The sequence below is a fragment of the Coccinella septempunctata genome, chromosome 6 (genome assembly GCF_907165205.1).
Source record: "Coccinella septempunctata chromosome 6, icCocSept1.1, whole genome shotgun sequence".
NCBI classification, from domain to species: domain Eukaryota; kingdom Metazoa; phylum Arthropoda; class Insecta; order Coleoptera; family Coccinellidae; genus Coccinella; species Coccinella septempunctata.
Window position 1 is genome coordinate 18,205,653 of NC_058194.1, and position 24,410 is coordinate 18,230,062.

Below are 24,410 nucleotides of genomic sequence, written 5' to 3' on the forward strand. Positions count from 1 at the left end.
AAGTTATATTGGGATTATTGTCTGGGTTTCTGATTAGAAATATTGATACCGAAAAAATATTGGAAAAGGTATTTATACCTGAATACCTGTGCTTTAATCTGGCAGGAGTTAAGTTAAACGATTTTTCTTTGCTAGAGTTTTCTGCTAAATTCAATTGACGATTTAGAAAAACAATTTCATAATTTTCATACTTCCAAATGAATGCTTTTTCCTATCTGTAAAACTTGTTTCATGAGCTGAATCATATTTATGTCTCTTGAGATTTCAGTATGAGGAATACCTCTATATCATAACATGGAATTGAAATACTTTAAATAGAAACTTCACAAACTCAGTATATGCTACCTCAACATTATTAGCTAGGTTTAATTCAAGAAAGAATCTGTGAAATAATAGGATTTTGTGTCTAGGTACAGTGGATCACCAATATCATCGCTCGATTTTATTCCACAATTCATCCCTTTCAAATGAAGTAGGTATTTCCAAGGAATGTTGATCTTTCTTTACGAAACTAAATCAATCAAATTCACTTCCGATATTTCCGATAAATATCTTGATTTACTATAAAAACTCTATTAGGCCGTACAAATCTCGAAAAGAGTACTGACAAACGTCAAAGTTTGTTTTCATTTCGCAGCGCCCTCAACGGTAATTGGATTCGCGAATTGTCGCGCTAGACAGAGTAGCATCGAATGTTAACATAACAAATACATTCATAGCACGTCAATGTCCATTCCATGTATTTATGTTCTAAGCTGTTGGCTGTAGCACCGGTTTCTCCATCAGCTAATCAGGACAACATTACATTTTGAATTTCCGAAAAATAAGAAGTAAAGGAAAATTGATCTCTTTTACTATTTTTCTCTCTCCTTTCCTGCGGATAAACTCCTAGAAAATTGACATTTCTATCCCACAGGAGGAAAACTATTCCTAGAAAAAAACCCAATAATTACCACAATGAAGTTTCAGCAACATTTCATGTCAAAAACACTCCCCCAATAAATAGATGAAAGAATAAATAAATTCACTTTCAGAAATAAATATTCATCATAGGGATAGTACTTCATTGATTGAATTATTACCAAACAATTTTGGGATCAAGTAAGTTCATTAAGTGGATAGTGAGAGAATATCAGGAGAAAAATGTGCAACCTTTGTATGTCATTCTTCTTGGAGAATTTTTCACATTATTTTATGCATTTTTAATGAATTCAAAAGGCGATGAAGAATGAACTTTCTGAGAGATTAATAATTTCAGCTCTAATGTTGCATTGAGAAGGTCAGGAAACGAGGAATGACTCCTCTATAAAATATTCGTATTCCTATTCCACAGTCTGTTTTGAATTCTCCAACTTCGTATGAATTATTGGGTTGTGAAGATGATTTATATCTGTGGAAATCTGAATCTGATGTGAAAAATGAGTTTTCGTTTCAGGGGGATTCGGTGTTTTTCCCAAGATTCTGATTCGTATTCAGACGTTCGTCTATCCAAGCGCACCTTCTGCATATTCTTTCATTATCCTGCTGTGCTCAAATTGGAAGTTTCAGGCCTATGTCAAGTTATCGCTGAAAATGCCGTCAAACGTGATTTATAATTTTCCAGGAAATCATCAATATTTATTGGCAATTTTCCGTCAAGTTCTGTTTTCGTGAAATTTACGCTGTATCCTTCTTGTTGTGAACATTTCTTTTATGAAATTATAAAGATTATATTTCACGATATTTTTCTGACACTGTGAAAAAATTGAAACTATACAGAGTGTATTTGAAGGTGGGGCTTTTTTTTCAACAGAAGGTAAAACAGGTCGAAATGAAGAGTTTCACCAAAAATCATTTCTACAAAACTTTAAAAATGACAAAGTTGACAAAAAAATTGAAAATTATTTCTGAAATAGATCCTGATACGACCCTAGACCGTTTGTTAGCAGTGGGAAATATCTCCTAATTCGACCATGTGGTTTCGTTCAGGATATTGGCTCGTTCGATATTTACGTGGTAATGAAAATGGAAACTTAGGATTGCCAAATTGTTCTCATTAATTTCAAGTAACTTACAAGGTTTTATGAAATGGCTCATTTCGATACCAGTTAACAAAAGAGACTTAGGACACAAGTGTAAAAAATAGAATAATACCTCGAAATCTCACCAATAAAATATTCGTCTGAATTATTGACGAATTTTTTCACAATGGGCATCACAATCTTCTGGTTCGAATATTCCGACAATCGTCGTAAAAATGAGATAGAATGGGGAAACATCATAGAACTTTTTCAACATAACTAACATAAGCACATTCAAGAAACTGCCTCGAGTTTCTACATTTCTTTCACCCTAAATTGCACGATATAACAATTATGATTCTCTCAAAAGTGACCTGATGCATCTAATCCGATGAACTTGGTACTGAACTATTTATTGTCCAGCCATATTTTTATGTTTTGTTTCGTTTTTGCGATGCCGGTGTCACCTTCCACAGCTCCGTACTTGAAGTTGAATGAAATTTTATCGAACTTCTAGGGGTTGTATCTCAGCCATCTTGGATATTTTATATTGACAATTTTTGGTTAGACGACTTATTTTGATGAGTTCTACCTTCTGTCAAATAAAAGCCCCACCTGTGAAATCACCCTGTATAAATTATGTTAACGTCATTCGAAGAAGTGAAATAAAAAATTCATAACAAAAAGACTAAATTGCAGAAAAAAACGCATCACATAACAGGACTGAATAGCGTCAAATGTTGTGATGGTCCTCCCCTAATTATAGTATAAGTTTCTGTTTTTCTTCTAATAGACTATCCACATTTGGAGTCCCGAAATATTCCTGAAAGTAGTAACTGGTGTATGTAGTTACCAGTTTCTGGTAGAGTTGGAAAAAATTTAATTTTTTCACCCATTTAACATTTAAACTTCATTAATGAGAAAATCCCAGATTTTTGGAACCGTCTATTTGAATTATACGAAAATGTAATTTTACAGTTTCGAATTTTTAATTTATTCTCAACTCATCATTGTCCAAAACGTGCTTCAGCAAAAATATTTCAGGATTTTCTTGTTTCTTTTGTGATCCATACAATCCTTTATGTGACATTGCCCAATTTTTGCGTGTTTTGTTGTGTTCACAATCCCGATCTTTTAAGGTCTAGATAGATTTTTCCTAAAAATCCTCTCATTCGAGAATATTTCCAGTTTAAAATTGAAAAATACCAATCATTCGATATTTAGGAGGAAGGATATCGTTCTCCTTTTAAGGAGCAGGACCACAAAAACAACATTATAAGTTCAATCAGAATCCGAACATGTTCTTCACTTCAGATTTTATTCCCAAATGTCCAATAACTGTCGAAAAAGTACGGATTTTTCACCCAAACATAAAATTTCTGAGAGATATATTACTTGAACCTGAAACTTTCGCTTAACTTTCTATCGTGAACTGAATCGAATAAATCTTCTGCTCAAACGAAAGAAGAATCTCAGCAAAAAGTTGCACGTTTCAGATTCGCCAAATATATCGTCTTATCATATTGCAAAAGGTTGAAAGCAGTTCGTTGAACTCAAAGGTGATAAATTTCAATTAGTCGATAATAACCATATACGCGTCAGCTAGATCTGTTATCCTGAGGTCCTGAACCCGGTATATTAATATCCTTCTACTACAAAAGGATTTATTGGGTTTTCGGAATGTAAAGAATGAATGGATGGAGGATTTCAGATGTCAATCTTTCATAACCATCATAGGCAAAACTGACAAGCGAATAGGGACACATCATTTTCCCTACTCAAACTCTGTCAAAAGGGCGATTCAATAAGAGCCATAGATTTAAATTTAGTTCCATGAAGCTATCGACAATTAGTCGATAATAACCATATAGGCGTCAACTCGATCTGCTATCCTGAACCCGATATATTAATATCCTTCTACTACAAAAAGGTTTATTGGGTTTTCGGTATGAAAAGAATGAATGGCTATAGGATTTCTGATGTCAATATTTCATAACCATCTATAGGATAAACTCACAAGCGAGTAGGGACACGTCATTTTCCCAACTCAAAATATTTCTAAAGGGCATTTCCATAAGAGCGACAGATTAGAATTGACCGATCGGTCCTGACTGTTGAACATTATTAACAAAATGGTGAAAAATTTATCGCACTTTCAATTTTCAGTAAATAGAGCGCATCTGCATTTCTGTGAGATGAACGATCAATTTCACAGCAAGCTTCGGCAAGTTGTACAAGGATCAAATTTATACATGTATTTTATCTGTACTTTTTCAAGTTCAAATTGACACTAATCAGAATCAAAATGACAATAGTTGAAGTCAATTTTGAACTGTCCTTAATCAAAGGCAAATTGGCTATAAACAAAATCACGTTGGCATAAGTCGATTGCAAATTTTGATAATCAATAAATTTGAATTGACAACTGTAGGATGAAAATTCGCATGGTATAAAATTAATCATATCGGCATGTCAATGTCAGTTCACTGGGTACATTCGGTATTCGCCGGTTTTTTCAGAAACCCACTGTTTATCCTTATAAGAATTGCTAACTTCAGTTATGATTTCCACGAAACTATATGCATTTTTTTTTCGAATTATAACTTATAATATTTTTAGAGTTCTTCATCGAAATCCAATAGCTTGAAAAACGCAAAAATCTCAATCGATTCCAACCAAATATAAAATCAAATTCTAGTAAGTTTTGTAGTGATATCAATCGATAAGTCAATATCGGCCATATCTCTCTTTTAATTTCCCCTTCTGAAATTGTTCAGAATGCTGAATCATCACGATGTGAAAGGTTTAAAAGAGGATATTTCGTCCGGATTGCCACTTTGTGCGCGTTGAATATCCATGTCACTCAATTACCTTTATGCCTGGAAAATGCGCATCTCTATTCAATGAATTTGTCCATGTCCACTCGTACCCTAAATTGCTCATCGCTCAACGCCACTGATTGAGAGTTATCTTTCGTGAATGATATATTCGGGTGTAGTTATTTTGGCCATTTATACCTTTCAAGTGTTTGTTCACGTGGAAGAATTTTCTTTTTATCATTTCCGATTGAGTTCTTTGTTTTTTCTTTCTTTCTGACGTTCTGACTTTCTGGGTAGCAAAATGCGTATTGAAGATTGGTGATTGCTTTCCAATCCATCAGTAGGGTATGCTTCAAGTGGAATGAATTAGAATTGAAAGCTTTAGCTTTAATCGTTAACTTCTTCACGAAACTATCTCAGGAATAATTTTCCATTGTATAACCGATCGTGGTTTGATTTAGTTTTTATCGTCATACTATTGTTTCCTAAAATCCACTGAATTCTGCGACAATACGCGACATACGGCCATTTGCCTGCACGATCAATCCTTCATATACAGGGTGAGTTTTTATCTCGTACAGATATTTTAAAAGTAGATTCTTGAGGAGTGATTATTCATTTTGAGGCCAGCTATATAGGGGGTGAGTCTTTGACTCACTATATCACATATTTTAACACTAAATTCTTGAGGTCAAAAGAAACTCTTTTTCCGCATTCTATTTTTTTCGATTCGGCCCTTTTTCTGAGTTTTCATAATGGACTGTGTCACCCCTGGAAAAACAAAATTACCTTCGTAACAATTAGCTGAATCTGATACTACATATCTTTGGATCTTTTAAATAAAATTGTATTCATCCAAAGTACCAAATTTTTCAAATATCACAGATACTTTTGAATTTTTGATCATAAAATTACTATGTAGAAAACGGCGTATTTCTTGAGAAAATATGAAGAATACTATTAATTTACAAAACGTTCAAATATTCATTAGATAGCGTCCAACTTAGTTTCTGAAGTTGGATTCTTTGAACTTGTTATTTGGTACGTAATGGTCATAATGAGAAAACTGAAAGACGTGGGTGATATCAAGTGTTAAAAAAAGATTCATTAATTGAATGAAAAACTATGTTCCGAAATTCATCTCATTCGCTAAAACCATTTGTGAGATGGAACTAAAAATTAAATTTTTTATGGTTTTTCAATAGCCTGTATCTTTCAAACTGAGCCGATTCGGAAAAAATGGTACAAGAAAAAAGTGTTTTTTTTTGACCTCAAAAACCTACTCTGAAAATATTTGTACGAGTCAAAGAGTCACCTTGTATACGCCCTGATTTGTATGAAATTTGTGTTGATGTTTATGGACATATTTCAAACAGGTGAGTATGAAGACAGAAACGCTCGTAAGTCTTTTGAATACCGTCCGACAGCTATATATCTGTTGATTCCATTCCATATAAGGTTCTTATGGCTTGTTTTTGTTTCAGAAGAATCTTCTCTGCAGCACCACTCTGTCCCCACACAATAATTCCATACATCCTTGGAATCTAGAATATTAGTTGAGTTTAGCTGTTTCAGTGTTGAATATTTTTCAATTTCTTTATTTAGTAGATGGAGGTTGAAGGATTCTGGCTCAGTTTATTGTGTTATTTCTTGCATAATAATAATTGGAAAGTTACTGCTAGGAATCAGAGAGATTTGTTGGTATTTTCTCTATTAGCGACGAGAAAACTCTGCATTTTCTCAGAATTGAATAGAAGGCCGTTGGCTCGAAACTAGTTTTGCAAGTTCTCGAATGGTTTATTCGATCCAACTTACAGATTATGACCATTTTTTTATCAAATCAGTAAATAACATAAGTGCATATTTTAACTTCAAGTTAGTGTGCAGATCATTTATGGAAACAATAAACAGAATAGGTTCAAGGATTGATCCTTGTGGCACACCAATCCTCATTTCTTTCAGGTCAGTGACGACATCATTCCGCTTTACTGCCTGGAATCTGTTTCTCAAATAGGATCTGAAGATATTCACAATGAAAAAGTTTTCCCAGCAATATTCCTTTGCAAACATTGACAAATGCCTTGCTTGTATCTACACACAAAAGCTCTGCCTCCTCATGGTTATTAAATTCTTTAAAAATTGTCTCAAGTATATCAATCATATGGCAGTATTTGTTGATTTTTGTATGAAACCGTGCAGAGAGTCATGAAGGAGCGAATACTGGTGTTACTATTGCGATTTTGAGTTTTTCAGGAGATATGTCGTGGTTGATGCAGTTGTTGACAATTCTACATAGTGGTCCTTTTATAAATGGAATAACATACCTCAGAAGTGCTACAGAAAAACCGTAGATGTCTTTACTACTTCCCCCTCTTCTTACTCTATTTCTACTTCCTCCAATATTCCGAAATCATTTCATTCGATTATTCGAATTTATCGTTCGTAAGATATTTTTTATGGATTTTCAAGAGTCATATATCTCTGAAGACTCAGCCTTCAAAATCATAGAAGAGTGTGAGGTCGCTGATGAATGCAGAAAAGACCCGAGTAAAAGATCTATTAAATTTCCAATCTCACCGGAACTCACCTTACAGCCCTGATGCCCATGATTCTAGATCCACACCGTAATAATTTCCCCAATTTCATTTGCATAAATTAACTAGGTTCAGGAAGAACAGTCTCTTTCTTCGAAAGAATTTAATAATGAAACCGGAAACATCCTATATTTTCTGAACTTGGCGTCGTCCGTAGCGGGAAGCATGCAAATGGATTGGATGTGTGATTTGTGCGGCGTAATACAAGGCTAACGAAAACATCAATCTTCTTAGATGATGCTCTGTATATTTTATTTCACTAGTACTGCACTGCGGAAACAAACAAACAATCAAATATCTGCCTTCGAAATGGATTGAAATATAGTTTGCTATTATGGTGCTTACTATAGTTCTACGCAAAAGGTAATGTACATTCAATTTCAGAATTATTAATTACTCCGTTCTCATGTTCATTTCATGCATTCATTATGAATGAAATGTGTCTAAGTGCGGGATTATAAAGAATCTTCCAACAGATTTGTAATCTTTACTTGTGCTGCTCAATTGATATGTTCAATCGAGTCTTCTCATTTATTTGCCTCTTCATGAATATATATTTTAGATATCTTATTTTATTTCACACTTTACATAGACCTCTCAATAATTTTCCACATGGAAATGAGTATGTTGCACCAAAATTGTACTTTCTCATATTTTTCTCGTTGATAATGAATGCTGATTTACGGCCGTTTTCAATGAGCCTATGTATTCATTGTTTCAGTTACTGAAGATAGAAAAACCATCTGATTTCGTTTCTATGATCTATCTGTAGATATATTTTATAATGGTTTCCAATCGTCAGTAAGCGATGCGATGGATAAATAGGTTTATTAAAAACGGCTGTTATTTTCATCTCATGCTCATCTCATTGATTTGAATCAGTTTATTTCATTTCTTAAGTCAACTCTCTTGATGACCCCTCACTTACACATGACTATAATTACTGTTATCGAGTTTCAGATTAATGAATCCTCATGTTCTCCAGGTTGGACCCTGGACCTAGCTGATTTCCTTCAGAACACGATGTGAATTTCTCTAATAGGGTTCATTGGACACTGGTAAAAACCATGACACTGGTTGACAGTTTCTCGTCCTTGTTCTACCCGGGAATGCGTGCTCTGGTAATCACGTACTCTCAGTTTGTATGATCTGATCTTACTTTGTATTCTTATAGGATTATGCTCATATTCATTCATTTTCGTCCATATACAGAATAGATCTCAAGCTTTCTACTCTTCTCGAAACCAAAGATTAGTGGTTTCCCTCATTAGTACTCTCATTATGTAACCTTCATAATTTAGCATTTGTATCTCCTATTTTTCTGATGGACTGCTTACTTGTAAGCGGTCCGTCCCTGTAAATGTTGTATTAATTGATGAATTTTGTATTCTTCAATACCAACGTTGTTTATCTCAATCATAAAATTATTGCTCTACTTATAAATGGTATTGATCTCATTGGTGACCAGACTTAGACAATTTAGCTTCCATCGTTCGGTCTGCATCATTATTAAAACTCAGACTTCTCATTAACATTCATTATTCTAATCTTCTGTTTTTCTGGTGGAATAAAGAGGCTCTCGCGATCCATTTTCATTGATTGCTCTGTCGCTGCAAACATTGTGTTAATATTGAATTAGTTGAACTTTCTCAGGGTGTAAGTCTGACTTCAAGTGACTTCTTATTTGTACTACTCTAGATTACCTCTGTTTCAAGTTGAATAACGTCACTCTGAGTTTAAAGATGTTGTTAGTATTTTTGAGAACCTTACCTTTCTAGCCTTGATTATGAGTTAACACTCAATGGTTCTAGTTACAAAAATTATTTCATCACTAACCTACTGCTTTCATGAAAGTGAATATACTATATGTAAGGGTTTCTGAATCATTTCAATATATCTGCCTACAGGAGTAAACCATTAGGAATCTCTGTTCCCTGGAGTTATCTGAATTGTTTTCAGTGTCTTCTCTTTATCACGCGTTTTCCGAATAAAAGCGTTTCTAGATGTCATGAAATCGTTTTGATGTCCTCTGAATGAGCCAGGAATCTTTGCCTTTGAGGAAACAAGCCAAACAGTTTTGCATCTCTACGCGAAAAACTCGTTTCCATCATTGGTGAGAATTTCTTTAGATGGCTGGTGGAATGACAGTTGAGCTTCCAGATGAAACAACCTTTCTTCACTTTCTACGCCCGATACTTGTCCAAACACACATCTGCTTCTTCAACTAATTGTGGTGGCCTGTTCTGAGGCATATACCTTTCTGTGAGATTTTACTGCCTCCCTGCTTTAACAATAGATACAGGGTATAGGATTCCCAACAGATCTAATTAATATTTCTCCGGAAAATTCATCCATCTAACTGGCATTCCCGTCGAGTCAGCCTTTATATGTAAAGTAAGCCAATGAATTTCAGAAATCTACTCCTTACTTCACGTATTGTACATATAACACTTAAGAATACCAAACTCTTGAAGCCTGACTTTGACGACTATGTTGAGAAAATAAAGTGTACCGCAAATATAAAAATTTGGAATAGGTCATCACCGCAGAAGCAAGAAATAAAGTAAATTAAACATAAGAAGACATATGGAAGCAATAAAACCGGAAGGTAATATTTCCTCGGATCAACGGAAAAAGTTAAATTCTGAAGTTCAATTTCAGCACATGCGAGCTTTCCGATATTTCTAACCACTTCGAACAAAATTCAACCTTACAAACTTCATATCGCTAGCAAAAGTGGCGGATAAACTGAAATATCCGTCTACGCGGAAAGCGGAACCAACACATATTACTACAAAAATTTCCAACTTCGATATTAGTTCGCGCCCCAACTTTGCCGTGCTCAAGATCAAAAGTAGTGAGGCGTGTTTTCCGCAATCTCCTGATCATATCAGCCAGAAAAATTTAATTACGCTTGAGGAAACCGCCAGACGTTGCTTCGAGTTCCGAATAATTGAAGACCGTCAATGAAATGGATTCCTGTAACACAAAGTTTCAGTTTTTATCAAAGCGGTTAACTGAAACATGTGTTTTCTTCAGAACAACTGTTAGTCAAATTGTGACAGAATATTGTCGATTTCCTTGCCGTCACATGAACATATTATTATTACCTAAAATCCCTTACGTCAACATAGAGTGATCTCATTTTATTTATGAGAACTATTGTAAGTACTGGACTACTCAGAACAGTAATCTCCTCTTGAATCTCAAATTATTAGGCTCTCTACCTACAACACATTCTTCCAGGGCCGCCGTCAGGACCGGCAAATCGGGCACCCTGTCGGGGTGGCACATTCTGTGGGCGGCAAATCAGTTGATAAAACGATACCAATTTTTTCACATAAAATTTTTTTCTCAAAATCGAAAAGACGAACATTATTAATTATAAGAGTGAAATCGAGAAGGCGGCTTCTTGCGCTTGGTCATCAAATAATTCACATATGTATGTTCTCAAAGTACCAAATAAAAACGCATTTCAACCAGAAACAAGGGGAATACCGCCAGATGGAAAACGATCAAAGATGCCGCATTCTACTCATAAATAACTATCAAAGTCAGCCTGCAAATATCTCCCCCGCTGCGGCCACTCACAGTCCCTTTTTTGGAGTAAATGCTCTCTAGCTAGTCGGTCTCTTTGATAAACGTCACTCACTGTATAGTTTTTGGGGCGGCTTCCAAGATAATTCAAAAAAAAAAATTTATATTCTGCTTGCCAATCTAAATTCGAAATATTCATTCCTGGGAGAAATTTCAAATATTTGAGAAGCAATGGCACCTATCAACTCTTTACAATATGTAGTATATCGTGTTTATACGAATTGAGACTGTTATAGATTTTCATATATTATCTCTTTATCTGTGGAGTTTAGAATTTCAAACTGAATCATATTGAAGGTCAGTTCTATCTGTATTTTTCAAGCGTTTCACTGTATGTATTTTACTGTATGATACCGGCGCCGGCATAGTTAGTAGATATACTACTCTGACAAAAAAGTATCCGGAAATTTGAAATAAAACGCACAAATATTAAACTTCTTCAATATTTATTGAATCTCCTCCAAAATATGCTCCATTTGAAGCGATACAAATGTGCCAACGGTTTTTCCAATCATGTAAACATTTTTTATAGGCGATTTTAGGGCTGGTCTTCAGCTGCTTCTGCGAATTTTCTTTTATGGCGTCTATGTAGTCAAATCTGATTCCCCGGAGCGGTAATTTCAGTCTGACGAAATGAAAAAAGTCACACAGAGCTAGATCAGGAGAATATGGTGGCTGGTCGATGGTATTTATCGAGTATTTCGTCTTAAAATCACTAATAATCGTGGCTCGATGAGTTGGTGCGTTATCGTCATGCGAAATCCACGAATTGTTTTGCCAAAAATCCGTCATTTTACGGCGAATATTCTCACGCAAACGTCTCAAAACAGTTAAATAGATATTCTTATTGACCGTTTGACACAATTTCCTTGATTTTTTCGACGTCTGTTTACGAAATTTCGTTCAAAACACAAAATTTGAGACAAATTCTTTCTCTCTTTTCCATTGTAAAATTCGTAGACTACTACTGAGGTCGACTGCAAGAGAAGCAAGCAGGCTTCTCGGCCAACTATTTTGAAATTAGTGCAAAAAACCGTGCATTTCCTTCTGACGCACATAAAGTGAAGATTCTCTCCTCTGGGGACATTTGAAGTTGGTTGTTTATAAAACAAAGCCCCGAGGTGTAGAACAATTGAAAATAATAATACGCACAACATGCCAACAAAATTTATTGCGAAGAATTTTTCATTCTCTTGCTATCTTAACTATTCTACTCATATTTTTATTTTTCAGAAGTACTTGAGAAAGGTCGATTATATGGCATTTTTGAAGAGGTAATCATATTACTTTAGTATCCACATGGTATCACTCAACCCACCACCTATATTTTCAAGATTTAAGAGATGTTAATACAAATTGATTTGAACCAACCAGACAAAAAGTCCTCTCAAAGTTTACTTCTTTTTGCATTTTTTTTTTGCTTTTGCATGGCGTTCGTGATATTGAGGGTTGTACATTTTAAAATATTTAACGGTATATGGCAAAATTTTATTAAAACCAGTGAGTATCAACTGAATACTTGAATACTCAATTTTATAACCGAATATGTGATTGATAACGTAATTACAACAATTGTAAGATCCCAGTTAGCTTTGAATTAGTCTGTGATGCTTCTTACTTGAGGGTTTTCAACTGAATATCATAGATTTGAAAAATTTATAAAGACCTTATAGAAAAAAATCGTGTCACAAGCAAATAGAAATTTTATATATGTTGCAATGTTTTCAGTGAAGAATTCGATATCCTTAATCCGATAAAGATTTTCCGACTACACAATGGATTGAAGTTTCCATTTCCTCAAAACATAAAAAGAAGTAGGTAGTCAGTGCACCATGAAATATAACGTCGACGAAATTTATACTGAAATTCTCCCGAGCCGCAAGGAATAATTCACATTGGAGAAATTAAACACCTTCTCCTCTGATTACAAGCTGAGCACTGCTCCATTAACTTAACGAGAATAACAGGCACGTATATTGTTAATAGTTCATTACATCCAAGCGCTTAGAATCGCGGTGCTTCGATGGGGGATTTTCACAACCGAAATTTAGGATGAAAATATTAGTCACTTATTCGATATTAATATCATTCTGATTAATGAACCAGTCACCAAACGTAACCGAACTTTTAAGCGTTGATTTGTTACTGTGTTGGAGTTGCTTTCTGTGCAAGAGAGTTCTTGAAAATACGTATATCATCCATTGATATGAAAATCAACAAATGCTACGATCGAACTAGCTAAAAACCAGCACTAGGAGCCTTAACAGAAAGACCAACTCACACCTCGAATAAAATGGATTGATATTGTTATACAGTGGAGCATATTGCAACAGGACGAAATTTTGGGTACGTAAAATGAGTAATAGGTAGCAGTGGCCTTTGTGCACTTGTTTATATGCTTTTTGGTTGCACCCTCTTCTCTTGAATGTAACCTCTATTATCCGTTCGAGATTTTGCTGACAATCTATTATTAAATCGAATAATAGACAATTCTCGCCCAATGAATTAAAACTTCCAATTGACCACCAAGCGCTTCAGTTTCAAAAGATTCCACATAAGTTATCTTTGTATTGAAGTCAGGGAGCAAAATGATGTAGATAATTGAATATATAGATGAAACTGAAAGCAACCACAACGCTTAAGATAAAAACCGACGCCTTCGCCATTTTGTACTGTCTTAATTGCTCAAAAAATCATCTGAGCAATAGTAGGTCACTGAAAACTAAAATATCTTATGGAATATTTCTACAGAATTTTCAGTTTCTGTAACAGATCATCACCTGAACACCTGAAATTCTTTGCTTCTTGCCTTAAATATGGAATAGTAGTATTCTGATCTTCGTTTTTGTTCCCGAAATCTTCCCATATGCTGAGCTCTTTCAGATAGAATGATCATTTCTTTCTATACAGGGTTAGAACTATTCAGAGGCTGACTATAGGAATATCAGAAACCGTTAAAAATAAAGGGTGGCTTAAATTACAAAAAAATAGTACCCCAGTACAATCGCTTTCGTGTAGTTATCTCCAAAAACAAATGAGTTTTGAAGAAAAAATGATAATCTTGATTTTCAGTTTTTTCGAGATATCTCAAGAACTTTCAGAGATATTTGGGAATTGTTTACACCCACCCTCGCATCCTCGAATAAAGCAACTTTTTCGTAATTTAAGCTACCCTGAATCTCTAATGGTTTTCGATATCCCTGTAGTCCCCCTCTAAATAATTCTAACCCTGTATATGACGAAATGGTAATTCAAGGTACCTTATCGGTTCAATGGACCATTCCAGCCATTTGTGTATTTTCGGTTTTTGGTAACGAATAGATGAATAATTATTCAGCTTTCTGGAACTCAGATGGACCACATTTTTGCTTTATGTTTCAAGCCATAGTGGGTTCTCTATCAGCAACTACAAATTAGCAAGACTGACTATGAATAAGAAAGTTGGAGAGTTAACTCTTCCATGGATATCATTCTGCGAGTTGATGAACCATAAATATTAAGAACGCTTTCCTTGATGAATCTTTACAGTGTAGAAACATCTTTGGATTGCCCATTCAGGCTTAGGTAGATTGGACACGTCTAACGGCAACCTTATATCTCTGAAAGTCAACACAACATGAAAAACCCTTTGAATATAAATCTACCCCTATTTTACGCCTCATTTTCTGGAGAATATCAACCATATAAAGTATGCATTACTCAAGTTGCCTGATAAATTTTAATATGAGTTGCTGCGTCGTCACTTCTAAACAGGAGTTTCGTCGGATGTTGTCTTCAAATTGGAGCCGCATTCAGCATGAATATTCAACTCATTTGTGGCAGGAAAATTTACTAATATCACGCCTTGATTTCCTGACGTTCCGTCCTTTCAACATTATTTCAATTACTACGAGTACCTCGTGTTCGGTCTCAGTGTCTAGGTATAAAAATGTTCTTAGATTAGGTTATACAGGGTGTTTTCCAAGGTGAGGCTTTTTTTGACAGGAGGTAGAACTCATCAAAATAAATCGTTTCACCAAAAATTGTCTACATAAAATATCCAAGATGACTGAGATACAACCCCTGGAAATTCGACAAAGTTTCATTGAATTTCAAGTACGGGACTGTGGAAGGTGACTCCGGCTTTGGAAAAACGAAACAAAACATAAACATATTGCTGGACAATGAATGGTTCAGTACCAAGTTCATCGGGTTAGATGCATCCGGTCATAATTGTTGAACGTGCAATTAAGGGTGACAAAAAAATATAGAAAATCGGGGCAGTTTGTTGATAGTGCTTATGTTGGTTATGTTCAAAAAGTGCTATGACGTTTCTCCATTTCATCCCATTGTTACGACGATTGCTGGAATGTTCGAACAAGAAGATTGTGATGCCCATTGTGAAAAAATTCGTGAATAATTTAGATGAATTTTATTGGTGAGATTTTAAGTATTCTTCTATTTTTTACACTTGTGTCCTAAGTCTCTTCTGTCAGTTGGTAAAGAAATGAGCCATTTCATAAAATCGTGCAAGGTACTTAATAATAATGGGAAAAATTCGGCAATCCTAAGTTTTTATTTTCAGTACAACGTAAATATCGAACGAGCCAAGTATGTTTGCTTTGCGATAATTCAGCTAACGGACGGTCTAGGTTCAGATTAGAATTTATTTTAGTAATCATTTCCAATTTGTTTTCAACTTTGTCACTTTGACAGTTTTGTTTAGGTGATTTTCGGTGAAACCAAAACTTCTGTTAAAAAAAAGCCTCACCTTTAAATACACCCTGTACATTGTTTCGTTTCGCAAATCTAATATGAAATATTCACACAGAAAAAGCTGATATCTAGGTCTGAGTTATCAGGAAAAGGAAGAGAGGTATATTATTATCAAGAGGAGTTCCACCTATGAACTTTAATAGTAAATTCATTTTACTTGTTGTTTCGAAACTTTTATTCGCAGTTCTGGCTAAATAAAACCAATAAACTTCCCGTTACAGAGGGTGCACTCTCACAACTTCTTCTACGGGTTCAGCCAAATTCGATTTTATTAGGGTAGAATTCACAATATGGAGTTTAAGGGATATTCAATTTGGCGCTTAATTTATGGATGTGAATTGGAAGAATAAAAGTATAGAGAAATTTCTGGGGAAATTTCAAGAATATAATGATTGAAATCATTAATTCGAATAAACAAAAACGATTGAAGTTGTACACAGTGTGTCCCAGATCGCAACATCAAGCCAAAACCCGGTGATAGTAGGTACTAAATGTTTATCAGAAAAATATGAAAAATAAGTTCAGTCACGTATGTTAGGAATTATAAACATTTATAAGAAAACTGAAGGATGTCGAAAAGGAAGGTCTTTGTGAATAACTGAGCGTAAACTCTACCAACTGCCCGAAATGTTTCACAGGGTGTTAAAAAATTGGACTACAAATACATGTTTTTTTTCACCCTGTATAAATGAACTATCCACAGTTTTGAAAAAATTTTTTGAAGTTTGTTTCAATGCGAAAAAATTTATCTTCAATTTGGCGTAAGAACAAATGAAATCGATGGACAATTACGAAAGATATTGGACCACGAACTTCATGAAAATTTTAGGTAGCCGAGTGTTTTGCCGGTGAGTGTATAAGAGCGTATAAGAATACAGCAAAGTGTATTCCATTTGAGCGGCTATATCCAGCTTCGTTGAGTTTCCATCGGAAATTCAAGAAAAATCCGTTATGGATTAAATGGAATATTACCTTGGCATGCATAATTTAATTTCATAGTGAATATTTGATGAGTCGACTAACGCGAAATCCACGCTGAATATCCGTTCTCGCTAAGCTGGTCCGCTACATCCCGTATTTGTCTGATATAATCCGCTACTGACAAACCATTGTTTTCTGATTTAGCACGCCATCGCTACGCTGGTATATCCTGACAATAAATTTCCGTAACGTTGATGATCACATCAGGTGGACGGAAATAAGCGTTCCATCATTCCTCAGAAAGTTGCTGCAATTCATATTGATGTACTCCGCCACTTTAACATGATGATGTCACATTTGGTCTAGAATGCTGTCGCTCGATGTGACATGGCGCTTGCTAGTGTCGTTTATAAGCTGATTCTGTATGCAACTTTGAAATGTGTCCGACGCTGGAATATTTCGGTAACGCGGCAAGAATATGGATGTGAATGGAAAAACCTTTTCAATGTTCAGACAGTGTGAAAATTTCATGAGAAAAGATGAAGGACAACAAGCTAGGGACAACATTATTTTTGAAGTAGCTATTTTCATTGAGTGATTATTTTTTGTCTCGTTTTTGTAGACTACTAGACACAGAATAATATAATTTTTACTAACAAGAGTTGTTCAACTACGACATGTGTTTATTTTCATAGCGAAACATACCTCATTCTTAAAAAACTTTTGTTGGTGAAAATCATATAATTTTGTTTTTCAAAATCGAGGATGTTCAGATTTTGACATATTACTGTTGTGGACTGTTACCAGATAATTGAGGTGATGATAGTATTGTAAAAACATTTATTGTTTATCGTTCACAATCATGAAATGAATAAGTCACCTGCATGAAGATAAATATAGTAACAAATACGAATATTATCAAGATCTTCACGTAAACTAACACTGCAATATAATCCAACTGAAAAACAGAGGTAATCTAGAGTACCTCGTTCAAATGAGAGGTGAAGACACTCTTGGACACTGAGAAAAGTCAACTATTCAACACAACGTTCACAGTGGCAGAGCAATCAATGAAAATTGATTGCGAGGGACCCTTTATTCTGCCTGAAAAAAGGGAGGTTTTGAATACCTAATGAATTAATGAGAAGTCTGAGTTGCAATAATGATGAAGGCCGAAAGAAAATATAAGAGGTGAAAGCTAAATTCCGTAAGTCTGTTCATCAATACAGTAAATATGAGTGAAGCAATAATATTAGAATTACTAAACAACGTTGGACGTTGAAGAGAGTGCGAAATTTATCGATGAATCTATAGAGAGAGACCGCTCACAAGTAAGCACGATTAGAAGATCCTTCAGTAGAATAAAAGATGCAATTGACAAATTATGAGTATCACATATTGAGAGTTCTTCAATAATCGTTGGTTTCGAGAAGCAGGTGGCTTGAGCTGGCAATTTTTTTTTCCAACTCGGGAGATCAAACGTAGAGATTAATTGAGAAATAAAATAATCCGATTAAAATAATGACATAAGCATGAGTTAATGAAATCAATATTCATTATCAGAGAGAAAGACATGAGAATGTTTACTTCTGGTGCAATATATCCATTGCCAAGTGAGAAACCTAGAGAAGTCTGAAAATTTGTCAATTGCAGGAATATAATAAAGTACATATTTATGACAATGCTTAGACGAAGAGTGATTCGAGTGAACCCAAAAATTGAGCAGTATTCATGAGGATCATTAATTTTTTAATCAATTTTTTATTATCTAACACATTTCATACACAATGAAAACATGAAATGACATGGAAATTGCGAAATTCATAGTTTTTAGAAGACTGAAAATACATAACCTTTCGCATTGATTTAGTTTGCATCAAAATTGAACGGGAAGGTCAGAAAAAGATTTATTAGCGGATATGATTTAATAGAAAATGTAACGAAGGACTTTGATCACAAAAATCATTGTTAACACTAGAGAGTCAAAACGAAAAAGAGCACTTATGTTTCACTATAACAATGGCATCTTGTGATAGCGAAACACAATCACGTGATGATTGAACAACTCATATTAATGAAATTCATATATGTAATTCTGTTTTGAGTTGAATTATGGATTTTCATCAAGCATCGGCTACATCAATTGAAGACTGAAGAAAGAGTTTTATAAACCTAGCTAGTTTCGATATTGACAATGGAGCAATCACACATAAAACTAAACTGTTTTTCGAAGAAATAATAGAGTCATGAGGAAAAGATATTAAAAGTTCCTTCAATTTCGAATGAGTATTTAGTTTGCCTTGAATTTTTCAAGATGTTCCAATTTTATTTATATGACAACCCACAAAAATTTTATGAAACTCATGTCGTTGATACCGGCAAATTGGAGTGATTTCAGTTTATCTTCTCCCACCTGAAGATGCTATTGTGATACCGAAACACTTGTCGTGGTTTAACACCTTATGTTAGTGAAAATCATATAATTCTGTTTTTGGTTCAAGCATATTGCTTTTATGCCTCTGTCTTCGAGATATTTTATAGAGTCAGCTTATATGAAAGAGTATGGAAAAAATCGTAGTATGCGCCGAATTTGCCTGCATGCCAAAAGGTGCCCTGAAAGTTAAGGAATCGACTGGAAAGAAGGCGGTCGAGTTATGTTGAATGGTTCGGAGGTTAGAAATTTTTCTGTAGGTCCAAACATGACGCTATTCTGACATTGGCAAGAGCAAAAAACTAAGGCAGATAAGTCTTTGGAACTTGTGTGTGTTATACGATAATTAAGGCCAATTGGTATCTAATTGATCGCAAGGTACCCCCAATTTCATCCTCGATCATTACACCTATTTATAGAATACACAAGCGTCAAACTTATTCCTGTCAGTATTTTCACTGAAAGGTTGTGGCTCAAACAGAGTGTTCATGAATATTCAATGATTATTCATTAATGGACTGTATAATGTGTTTGTCCATTTAACGCTTTACTCTCTAATGGATAGGCTGATTTATAAGCTGCATATTTGTCGCCAATAATTATAAGGATCGAAATTCAAAAGGCGCATAGTGATTTATTTTTTCAAATGGAGCTTGCGTGGAATCAAGAAATGAACAGATTAGATACTGAAGAGTCCATGAGTGAGTAGATATTCGTTGATAACGTTATGCACACTTGAAAATTCGAGAAATGTTGTTGAATAACTGAAATGTTTACGCAGATGAACATAGAATTCAGCTGGCTATACGTACTTAAAAAACTTCCTATCGTCCATATAAAAAAAATACTATGCGAGGTGAGAAATATTATAAAAAAAAAAGAAAGAGTCAGGAATTTATCAATTTTTTGACTTGTAGTGGAAGGAAATGAGAAATTCATTTATACAAGCAACAATCTGACAATCTATTGAAGGCATTCCATGTTCATGTATTTCGACAGTGTTTTTTTTGTCCTTTTTTATATGCAGATGGCTCTACTATTTGGCACATATTGAATAAATTGAAGAAAAAATCGATTATCTTTGAAATGAATATTCTTGATTGATTCAAGAGCATTTAAAATATAAAAAATCGTAGAACAAAAATATCCATATATATCATGTAGAAGCCGAGGTCAAAAGCAGTATTCTGGGAGGAAAGTCTTTTCGGATTTTCATCCGTGAAATGAAATTGGTAGGCTGAATACATCCCATTTTATATTCGGTCGTTTCAGCTTATACGGTGATAAGTTTGAGTACCTATAATATACAAATTTCAACTTTTACGATCACATAAATTCGAAAGTTTTTGACATTAAACGACCACCATAAGAGTTTTTGATTCATATTTCCGGACATATGAAAGAAGCATCAAAATTTTTCCAAGTCTATTCGGAATATTTTGTCTGTTCGGTACATTACGGGGATGTATTGATATCTACTTAGCTTAAACCAGTTCCATGTATAAAAAAAATATTGCGTTACCATAGCAACGAACAATTACTCACTCAATAAATTTGTCCACCGAAATTGTGAAAATCGAAAAATTGGAGTATCGAGCTATCATCAAGTACCTGTATTTAAAAGGGTTAAGAGGTAAGCAGATTTACGAAGATATGCTTAATACCCTTGATGATCAATGTGCTTAGATTTAACCGAATTGTTACTATGGACTATGGATGAGACATGGGTACATTTCAACCATCCAGAAAAAAAGCAACAATCGATGGAATGGCGACACTCTGGTTCCCCAAGACCTTAGAAGTTTCCAAAAATCAGCTGGAAAAATTATTGCTTCAGTTTTTTGGGATTGCCATGGAGTAATCATGATTTTTTGGATAAGGGCAGAACAATAACCGGAGATTACTATTCGACATTAGATACTGGACACTCTGCGGGAAAAAATTGATAAGAAAAGACGCGGATAGCTATCCAAAGGTGTTTTGATTTTGCAGGACAACGGGTTTGAATTACTAGAACACCGCCCTTATTCACCAGATTTGGCTCCATCCGACTATCATCTGTTTCCTCAACTGAAAAAAAGTTTAAAAGGTCGTAAATTTTCTTCCAACGAGGAGGTAATAAAAGCTGTGGAGGTCTGGTTCGCAGAGCAAGACGAAACATTTTTTTTAAAGGTCTAGAGACGTTGCAGGTTTGCTGTAATAAATGAATCCAATTAAGAGGAGAATATGTTGAGTAATAAAATATTTTGAGATTGAAATTTTGTTTGGTTCTATAGTAGTCTAAGAATTTTTTAATATATCTTCGTACATCCTTTTGATTGTTTAATTAATGATGGCCTGCGATGAGAGTGTATCATTTTCATATTCTCTGTCGGCACCCAGAAATGTTAACAAGCACTCGTGTATCCGATTACACTTGCGTTGAAGTCAGTGTTTAGAAGTGGTGAAGGAGAGGGAAATTTCTTCGCTTACGATAACGTGAATGAATCCTGTTAGTTGTCACGAATTTTGAGACTACAACATCCAGAAAACACTGAGTAAAACTAATAGATTATATCTGTGGATACTCACTTATTGTAGAGAACAATGTCTGGCCTCCATATATGATCCGAAGGTACATGGAGCATATGAACTCCTCCGTATTCTTTGGGCTCCCATCTCAGTTTATAGTCATACCATGACTGAAATGAGTTTTTCGACTAAAAATCATGCCGAATGGGTGAATAGTCTACACAATTTTTTTAGGACTAAAGCATTCAAATCAACTATAGATTTGTCAGTGAAGCAAAAGAAATTAGATATGTATAATAATTTTCATAATATGCGTTGGCAATCCAAGAATGTTAAGAATTTTCTACCACCGAGGAAAAATATCTCTTTACGAATTTATCAAGCTAACATTCAAATAATACAAGTTTGAATAAAAAGTAACACACAGAATTTCTTTCTTTATTATTGGCTCTTCTGTAGAATAATTATCGAAGAGGTCAATTTTATTTGGAACTCTACGAAATTTTTAATCTATGATTTATGAGTTGTTGTTACAAAGAAGCCTCTTTCGTTAAGTAGTAATTGATGAAAGAATGTATCAATAGCATATTGATTTATTTGCAGAGCAGCAAATGAAGTGGCTGGCACAGAATAAAATGTTTCAAGTTTGACTAGTTATAACTGAGACATTTTACTTTGGTAATATTGGATTTTTACCCCGAAAGGCAGACCAGTATTCTTAGCCTGTATTGAATTTCCTGTTTTCGGCAAAGATAGTAATAGAAGGGTGCCGTACAAATTTTTTTTAGTGGTGGTGGGATTGTTAGGTACTAGTCATTATAGAATATTTGCCACTTCTCGAATTCATTGTACTGCTATGGAAATATTGCCACTTCATGAAATCGACTTCAGTCTTGAACTTCTAGCAGAAACTCCGATGTTTTTTGGCAGATGTATTTGGCGTAGAGTATTTTTATTCAATCCCTGCCTATTTCACAGACTGCATGTAAGGAAGCGAAAATTTTTGCCTTGGAATTCAGCAGAAGAGTGAAACTTATAAGTCTTTTCTTATGTTTGGTAGATATCCAGGTTATTGTACCTCGTTCTTTCGATACTTTGCGTTGCTATGAAAATTCCCCAATTTTGTTGAATCTTTTTTTCTCGCGAAATTCGCCTTCTTTCGAATATGCTGAGAAAGGAGAATTTCAAACCCATACAGTCAATATTAATCATGCAGCATGGTCTGAAGAAATGGTAGAAATAATATGCAAAAAAAACGATTTTTAAACAAACTGAAAGGAACGATTTTTAGTGGAGTGTTGGTCTTCCCCTAGCATGAATATTTCCGCAAACTTTAATCAATTTCTGTTTGATGTTTTCTCTGAAAAAACTTCAAATTTATTCAATAGGGTTGATGTCTGGGGATCTAAAAGGAAGTTCATTACGATCATAATTTTCGATTCGGCGGTTGATGATAATACTGCACTAATAATACTGGATGAGGCTCAGCACTACCGCCCATATGGTGATAAACGTGACTGGCTAAAAATTTAACAAACTATAGCAAGAATGTCAAAGGTGATTTCATGAAATCGGGTTATATCCATAGAAAAGCATTGTATTCGAAACGTGACACAGATGCACTGACGTGTTGATCTAAAAATTGACCAACATTAACAAAACTTTGTGAGGCCCTTTTCTGTTATATTATGATCTTCGCCAATATACGGTTATTTTTTGGCTTATACTCACACCCTATACAAAAAAAAGATTGCAAAATATACCCTGCCCCAGTGACATACAAACAAGAAAAAATGCTTTGAATCTCTAGGCAAAAATCCATAATCATCAAAGTAATGTCGAAGTTGTAGCCGTTCAAACTTAGGCAATTTTCAAAAGGTACCACTTATCTGATTCTCCGTTTACTTTTATGATTATGATTTTCATTTAAAATAACTTCTCAATTACTATCCCGCGAAGGCATAGACATGACATGACTATAAGGAATATTCAAATAAAAATTCTAAAAAATCAGACGTAATCTTCACACATTTCGATGTATGAATCCAGTAACATGAATGAAAGAGCGCATCAAAGAGGCGCAGCTTACGGATATTCATAAATATAGCTAACGTAAGGGCGCATATTAATTAGTCGTTGGAAACAGCACGCAGGGAACGTTAGACTTCCCGTTCACTCATTCTGTTGGGTTTGAATGATGTCATAGTTTTCATTATTGTTTGATATTCCAACCGCATGCGGTATAACGACTGAGTGTCTTATGAAAACGCGCCCTCAGTATAATAAATTTCTTATGAAATTTCCTTCTCCAGTGGTAAAAAATTCTCACAATTTTTCGATAGGACCAAAGACTCCTGTAATCTGCAATTTAATCGTGCATCATCAACTCACCTGTTCCACCCACAAATTAGTGGTCATTATCTGATTCTTCAAATTCTGAAACAAGAAAAATGGTCAGTATCTGTACAATATCTTTTGGAGAAATAGGAAAGCAGGAACTGAAGAATCGCATTAGAGATGACAGCGACTTCTTCGATTAAAACGCTGCAGATTTCACTCGAAAGTCCAGTTTTTACAAAATCTCCGAAATTCCAACACAACCCCTGTGGACTCAGTATAGTTCACCTCTGTACCTCTGCACTCTGCACTCTTTCAAAAAAATGTTTCAAGTGTAAATTTACAATCAGAGAAATATCACATACATTTTTATTCTGGAATGTTTCAATCAGCTTAGTACATTTCAATCAATATTCTTCAACGTTAAATATGGACTTTATATTCA

At 34.6% G+C, this 24,410-nt stretch overlaps 1 protein-coding gene across 2 annotated transcripts in view; it reads right to left on the minus strand.

Annotated features, from left to right (window-relative positions):
* The window catches only part of LOC123316141 (acetylcholine receptor subunit alpha-like), a 76,559-nt gene extending 52,488 nt beyond the window's left edge, over nucleotides 1-24,071 (minus strand). For both annotated transcript variants that reach the window (XM_044902130.1, XM_044902131.1), the window contains exons 1-2: nucleotides 24,020-24,071; nucleotides 21,689-21,798 (exon numbers count right to left, since the gene is read on the minus strand). In XM_044902130.1, coding sequence (XP_044758065.1) covers nucleotides 21,689-21,798; nucleotides 24,020-24,046 — 137 coding nt within the window. In that variant the 5' untranslated portion in view covers nucleotides 24,047-24,071. The remainder of the gene's footprint in view (nucleotides 1-21,688; nucleotides 21,799-24,019) is intronic.
* Nucleotides 24,072-24,410: the final 339 nt, after the last annotated feature.